The sequence below is a fragment of the Beta vulgaris genome, chromosome 1, assembly GCF_026745355.1.
Source record: "Beta vulgaris subsp. vulgaris cultivar EL10 chromosome 1, EL10.2, whole genome shotgun sequence".
NCBI lineage: Eukaryota > Viridiplantae > Streptophyta > Magnoliopsida > Caryophyllales > Amaranthaceae > Beta > Beta vulgaris.
Window position 1 is genome coordinate 47,863,794 of NC_079202.1, and position 7,430 is coordinate 47,871,223.

At 36.7% G+C, this 7,430-nt stretch overlaps 1 protein-coding gene across 1 annotated transcript; it reads right to left on the reverse strand.

Moving 5' to 3' along the window:
* Positions 1-4,696: 4,696 nt before the first annotated feature.
* On the reverse strand, positions 4,697-7,210 carry LOC104891949 (40S ribosomal protein S6-1). Its single transcript, XM_010677739.4, has 6 exons — positions 7,052-7,210; positions 6,844-6,908; positions 5,900-5,957; positions 5,692-5,800; positions 5,248-5,520; positions 4,697-5,152 (listed from the first exon to the last, which is right to left on the reverse strand). The coding sequence occupies exons 1-6, from the start codon at positions 7,055-7,057 to the stop codon at positions 4,911-4,913; spliced, it is 753 nt and encodes a 250-aa protein (XP_010676041.1). The 5' UTR covers positions 7,058-7,210; the 3' UTR covers positions 4,697-4,910.
* Positions 7,211-7,430: the final 220 nt, after the last annotated feature.

The window sequence follows — 7,430 nt, forward strand, 5'->3', positions numbered from 1 at the left end:
TGAAATCTCCCAGCCTTCCACCCTTCGTGAAATCCTCTCCCTTCTTCTTCAAGCCACCACAAGTGGTGGTTCCAACACCTAACTCACCATTTTTGGTTGTTAAACCCGGACCTCCACCCAATCCTGAACCTTGTGCACCGCCTCTACTTTTCTTCAGATTTCCTATTGGCTCCACCTTTTTCTTTTCACCCACCAGATCATCTGGGTCTTCTTCTAGCAGCACCACGCTTCCACTGCGTACCCTATCTAGTTCGATGCCCTTGTCATCCCAACACGTCAGGAGTAGTTGGGCCGGTTGAGTCTTCGTCGGTGAACTGAAACGCCTCATCAACTGTTTCTTTAATTCCTACCTCCCATTGAGCGATCGTCGCCAATGTTCTTCTTCGAACCACTGTTGTACGTCGCCGACAAATGCGATTATGGCAACCTTAAACTTCAACTCCTCATTTGACCGGAAGAAATGGACAAAATCTTCCAAATCCTCAATCCATTCATCCAGATTTTTCCCACTAAACTGAGGGAGTTGTAGCTCCTGCCGAATTCTCGCTTCTTCTTCAAGATTCGGGATACCTCGATCTCTTTTGCGTGTGATGTACACGAACTCCTCTCGAATCCATATTTCCATCTGTTTTGCTGCACTTTCTCCGGCGAACTCCATTGACGAACTCTCTCTTTTTTTTTTTTTAACAATCAGCACCCTACCCTCCCAGAATTGTTCTGCTATGATACCATTTGCTATAAATCAACATAGCTTAGACACCGTTAAATGCATAAATTGAGGAAGAAGATGAATATTTGATTGATAAACTGAAAATTACGGAAATAAAAGATAGATTGCCAAGTATTCGAATGACTTGACACACTCCCAAATGAACTCTTAAAAGCTCCCTAATATTCTCAACAATTTTCAACATACCCTTCTCTCTCTGATTAACCCTATATATATAGTAATTTCTTTAACAAAACCACCTGACTTATTTGCCAAGCTAACTAATGTAGATAATATCTAAATTACCCTTCCCTCTAATATGATTTCATAGCATTAGGTCAAGTTGATATGTACAAAATTCTAATTTAGTGAGACCCTTCTCCTCACTGACACCCCCCCCCCCTTACTAGAAAAAAAAGGTATTAGTATAAAGATTAAGATTAAATTTTGAAGAGCCTAGTGGCATGTGAAATTACCTTCTTACCTTCCATTAATCTCATCCACCACACCACCACTAAAACCCCACGAAACTCACTACCCTTGTGATCCCCTTCTCTCTCGAGGTGGTGGTAGTTTCATAATTGGTTAGTATTGTGGGGTGGGGTGGGTCGAGGTGGTGGTGGTTTCGTAGTTGGTTAGGGTGGTGGTGTGGAATGATTTTTGAGTGGGTGGAGATGGTGGTGGTGGTTTTGTAGTTGGTTGTTGATTGTGGTTGTGGATGGCTCGATTTTTTGGTGGGTGGATGGTGGTGGTGGCTGCAACGGTAACAAGCATGGTTGTTGCATGTGGTAGGGGAAATGGTGGTGGTGTGGGTGGGGAAAAATCATAAGTTCACATGTCACAAATAGAGCAAATTTATATTTTTGCAAGATTTCGTTAAATGGTAGTGATTTCAAAAAAAAAAAAAATCTACCTTAGTATTTATATAAAATTTCAGGCAATCTAGTTATTTATATCAAAAAAGTGCCTAAAGTATGATATTTATTGACAAATTTACCTTTTTCAAAGCACTGTTACTGATAGAGCAAGGGAGGAACTGGAAATGGTTCTTAGAGAATAGGATATTCAGCTTATGTCTATGGACCAAGTCCAACTTCTTTCAAAGTCTTTTATGGACTGTGAAGTGAAAGATGTTATATTTGCTATTACGAACTTTATGTCTCTTTTGCAGAGAAGCGTCTCTCTCTTTATATATAATTTACCCGGACGATTAACAAAATTTGGACAAGGCTGAAACCTTCACTTGGTGCATGGTTACTAAAGTTCCAAGGCACAACGCAAGTTTGAGCAAAAGCTATATATAAAATTTCAGGCAATCTAGTTATTTATATCAAAAAAGTGCCTAAAGTATGATATTTATTGACAAATTTACCTTTTTCAAAGCACCGTTACTGATAGAGCAAGGGAGGAACTGGAAATGGTTCTTAGAGAATAGGATATTCAGCTTATGTCTATGGACCAAGTCCAACTTCTTTCAAAGTCTTTTATGAATTGTGAAGTGAAAGATGTTATATTTGCTATTACGAACTTTATGTCTCTTTTGCAGGGTAGCGTCTCTCTCTTTATATATAATTTACCCGGACGATTAACAAAATTTGGACAAGGCTGAAACCTTCACTTGGTGCATGGTTACTAAAGTTCCAAGGCACAACGCAAGTTTGAGCAAAAGCTAGTATATTTTTAAGGCAAAACCTTCCCCGTCTATTTTTCCAAAAGGAATTTGGTATTAATTGTTGTATAACTTCAATTTTAGTGAGTTAAAAAAGATTGACGATACTATGTGTTTCTTTATTTTCCCATAAGGTGCACTTTTTTAGTTTTCGATTCTTCATCAAACCATTGTAATTTGACCTTAGTACCTACACTAAACAACCTTTAGACAAAAAACGATGCCTCTTATATTTTTACACTCTTTTTTTCATCTTCTTCGTCTCTTCGTGTCATTGTCAATCCAGCCAAGGCCACCCATTCACGAGCTATTGATTCTTCCATGATAATCATCATGTTTTCAAGTTAATCCTGAAGTAAAAACCTTGTTGATATTTCGATTGATTGTCCCAAACTTGCACAAGATTCATACGTAATCTCTTCTCACTTATTCTCCCTCTACATGTTTGTGTCAATTACCCTTAGTGTCGCCACAAGCAAAAGCTCCACCATCGTTTGTTCTCTAACCGCCATTCATTTTCAGATCTACGATTGTCCCATCTCGTTTATAACTGCGTAATTTGGTTCTGCCGTCACAGATTCATCATTATTACTACCTTCGCGACCTAAAGTTATGAAGACATCTAAATGTCTCTTTCCAAAATTTGAAAGGAACGTTAAATGAAGTACTGCAAAAAAGATTAGGGACATAATAAGAAGTCGAAATGCGAAACAATAGTTCACTGTAGTGATTAGGGACTGATTACAAAAAAGATTTTAAGACACCAAACCAAAAAAAAAATCCAAAATACAAGGAACCATGGAATTTTCCAAGAAACTTAAATTTCGGTGAATTTATGAATTTCAATCTTTAGTATTAATTGCCTATTCATTTACTTATGTAGGTCGGGACTTGGGATTCACATCGTAGAGATATTCACATATTAATAATTAGAAGGAAAAAAAAAACATGTAAATTGATTCTTTTCACAAGTGACCAAAAGTAAAATTGTCTTTGTGAAAAACACTACTAATTACTACCCAATTATATTTCAATACATCAAATTACAAACAGCTCCCAAAATCCTAAATACTCCTTCTGTTTCATTTTAATCTACACAATTTTTTTTTGATCGGTTTCTTTTTAATCTACAAACTATTACTTTTCCTATTCTTAGTAACTATTCACATTTACTTGATCCTCTTTTTCCATTCATATCATCCACTATTTAATATTTGAATTTTTTTGTCCATAACTACCTTATTTACGCTCTTTTTTGCGAGAAAACTACCTTATTTACAAAATTTTATACAAAACTACCTTCGTTACGTTATTGTTTGTTGACCACTGCCTAAAACCCTTTTCCAATGTTAACTATAGTTCTCCGATGAGTAAACCCTATGTGGAAGTCACGAGACTTGTCATTTTCCTTCTTTTATTCTCCCTTCTATTTTTTCCTCCCTTTTCTAAACTAATACTATTTCTCCTTACCTAAGGATATACACATGGGTTTTATACAAAATAAAAGCGGGAAATAAACAGAATGGGGGATTAAAATAAAGAAAAAAAACAAGTCACACGACCTTCGTATGCATTTTACTCTGTGAAAAACTACCGTCAAACATCAGAAAAAGTTTTTAGATAGTGGTCAACAAATAATAACATTACAAAAGGTACTTTTATATAAAAGTTTGTAAATAAGGTAGTTTCTCGCAAAAAAAAAATGCAAATAAAATAATTATGTACCAAAATTCCTTGATATTTTAACCCAGTCTTCAACTTCTCTAACTTTTCAGCTTCTCACTCAAACAATTGTATTTCCTTCTTTGTCTCCCCCAATTTAAAGTAACCTCAAACAATTGTATTTCCTTCTTTGTCTCCCCCAATTTAAAGTAACCAGAAAAAAAATAAACCGGAGGGAGGATCTGTTAAACCCTAGGAGGCTAAAATGGTTAAAGCTACTTAAAAAAAAAAACTCATGAACCCATGTAATTACTTACAACCACCTTATTTTATATGGCGGAAACTAATTCTACCTTTAGAAGTTGCAGTTCCTAACTCCGAATTTCCGATGTTACTGCTGACCAAACAATTGTGCTATGCACATGTCAACTTCCTGGGAAAATTATGTGAAACAAACCACAGATAAACCAGGAAAGACATAGCGAACAAAGAACACAACCAGGACCACCACCATATAACAATTTTCCAGTTTAACAAGGTCATAAATTTCAGATACTACTATCAAGGGAGATGCCACTTTAATACGCCACTGCTACTTAGCAGCACACTTTCATGGTCCAAAGATTGATTTTGGGGTAAAATAGATAGGCATAATGTAATAGTTCAATACAGAAAATGCAGTAGTATTTGAGCAACTTCAAGAAACAAACATCATCCACAAGAATGTTACTCTCCTCGTTCAAAAAAAAAACCTAAATAGCAGGTCTCACTAACTCAAAATTGCCAGAAACATATATAGATTTCTCTCATGGTAAGGACTACCCAAAGCAACCACAATGATTAAATATAAAGACACAAGACAGGATCAACCTATGCTGCCTCAGATGGTCGCTTGGTAACAGCAGATAGCTTAGACCTCCTCTTTGCCAAACTCTCACTTCGCCTCTCTCTCTGCTCCTTCAACCTTGAGGCAAGAAGCTTTTGGTACTCAGCAGCATCAGACTTGGCCTTGGCGATCTTCTTCTTCTTCAAAGCAATTCTTCTGCGCTTCCTTTGGAGGGTCAATGGAGTAACCAAACGTTGGATCTTGGGTGCCTTGCTCACGTTCTTGCCTGTCAATTTATCAAGTATGATATTAGATAAAAAGGGGGAGTGCAAGAAACCAAATTTTACATCCTGAACAGAAGACGATCTAAAAGACTCATACCAGTTTTGCTGGTGAAGTTCCTTCGGTATGTGTTAACATACTTGCGGACATCATCCTCCTTGGAAAGGTTGAAAAGCTTGCGGATCTTGGATGCCCTCTTGGGACCCCTCATCCTTGGCTTCTCGGTGTCGGTTAGACCGGGAAGATCCTTTTCACCCTTCTTAACAATAACCAAGTTCAAAACAGACAAGTCTTGGCTAACAATGCACCCACGGACAGACTTTCTACGACGCTCTCCATCACGTCTTCCATGACCACGGAAGCAGCTTGTTCCTACATATCAATTATAGACATTAGCTCACAGAGTAGAAAACATAAATGTATCACAATGAAGATCATCCACTGGTAAGCAATGACTTCCAAGATTATGCATAACCCACATACATAACTAAATATCAAAAGATGGAGAATAAACACGGAAAACAAAGAGTAGAGGTTACAAACCTCTGTGGAGCAAGAGGCGGACTCTCCCTGGAGTTAGCACACCCTGTTTCATGGGGAAACCTTGCTTGTCACATCCTCCCATGATCTTAAAGACGTAGCCCTTGAATTCCTGCAGGAGGAAATTGTAATTCATCATAAGTCTTCCAGAGTCAATACAAAATAAACATTAAAGAAATAAATTCATTGCACTAAAAGAACAAGTATTCACCTCTCCGAGAGCATCTCCACTGACTTCTTGGGAGATCCTCTTGTCATAGAAAACTCGGCTGTTCAAAATAGAAGTTTGACATCAAGCGTATTCACAAATAAATAAAAAGGTAACACTGCTTTGTAATAATTCTGTAAATCACTAAATTTTCAGTAATTAATAAAAGTCACAGTGCAAATACTAATGCAATACTTGAAAATGTATAATAGAGACAACATGAAAAACCACCTCTCAAACAAAGGTTAACTAAAAAGCATGTGTGTTAAATATACGAGAACCTGAGTGCACAAAGCCACAAAGAATAAAGGCAATGATGCAAGCATTGGTTAGCTCAAATTTGTATCGGCAACGTAAAGGGCTGAAAGCACCATCTGCTCGATGAGCAAAGCACCCCAGTAACGCTTAACAATTGCCTAAAATCTTGGAGAGTGGATAGTATTACTTAACAATTGCCCCAACTAATCGATGCTTGTCAGGATTTATGAACTAAAGAGACTTCTGAAATACATCATCACCCTATGTAGCTGCCCAAACACTCAATTCTCGTTCAATCATGAATACACAACATCACACCCCAATAGCTTATGACACCCAGTAATTCCCATCTGTCAACATGATCAGTATTTAAGCCCTATGTTGAGCCTTATTTGGAGAGCAAGCAATGAAGATAAATCAAAAACCCAAACAAACATTTCAGGTTCCTCCAAATTCCCCTTAAATTAAACACATTCTTCAAGTAAATCTAAATGTAAAAGTTGCAAACTTTACACTATTAATTAGAACTACAAAGCATTCAAACCAAATATAAAAACGACAACAAAGATTAAATCTTTCCAACCTCACAATACCCAGGAAGAACCAACAAAATCAAAACCCAATATAAACCCTAATGTAAATAAATAATCAGAAGAAAAAAAATGAAAAAAATGTTAGAGAAAACTTACAGTTTCTGTTCATCATCGATCTCGAGCTTCTTCTGGCACCCTGTAGTAGGGTTCGCGATATTGCACTATAAAAACCCAATTAACAAAATTAAGTAACAGTTTGAATAATCATAGAAAAAACCCAGAAACATTGAATCATAATTCATAAAGATATGAATTTGAACAATCAGATAAAAACCCAGAAATTATAGAAGAGAGGAAATCAAACCTTCATGTTTACAGAAGGAGAAAAGAGAGTGAAGTTCCCGGCTGGGCGAAGACAGATAAATGAGAAAGTTAGGGTTTGTGGCTGCCGTTTGTGAAAAAGAGAGAAATAAGAATGTTAGGGTTTTGAGTTTTAAACGTTTCCTCTAATACTTGGGCTTTTAAATTGGAGGTTGACGATGGAGCAATTGGGCTTGGTCTTTTTTTTTGACGGGAATTGGGCTTGGTCTAGATCTACAATATTTATTCAAAATATAAACGGGTTATACGGGTTGTTTTCATGTCGTCATTTTAAGGACTAGTTTTTTTTTTTTTTTTTTTAGGGGTTTAGGACTAGTTTTATATGTACGCGATGAGTGCAAAAACATGTAAAAAAATTAATT

Bases quoted from the DNA above. Each gene is read 5' to 3' on its own strand.
- LOC104891949 (XM_010677739.4), bottom strand. The intron at 5,958-6,843 runs GTAAGTTTTCTC...TATTTTGAACAG, and splicing joins ATCGATGATGAACAGAAACT to CCGAGTTTTCTATGACAAGA. The intron at 5,801-5,899 runs GTGAATACTTGT...TTCCTCCTGCAG, and splicing joins GTGGAGATGCTCTCGGAGAG to GAATTCAAGGGCTACGTCTT.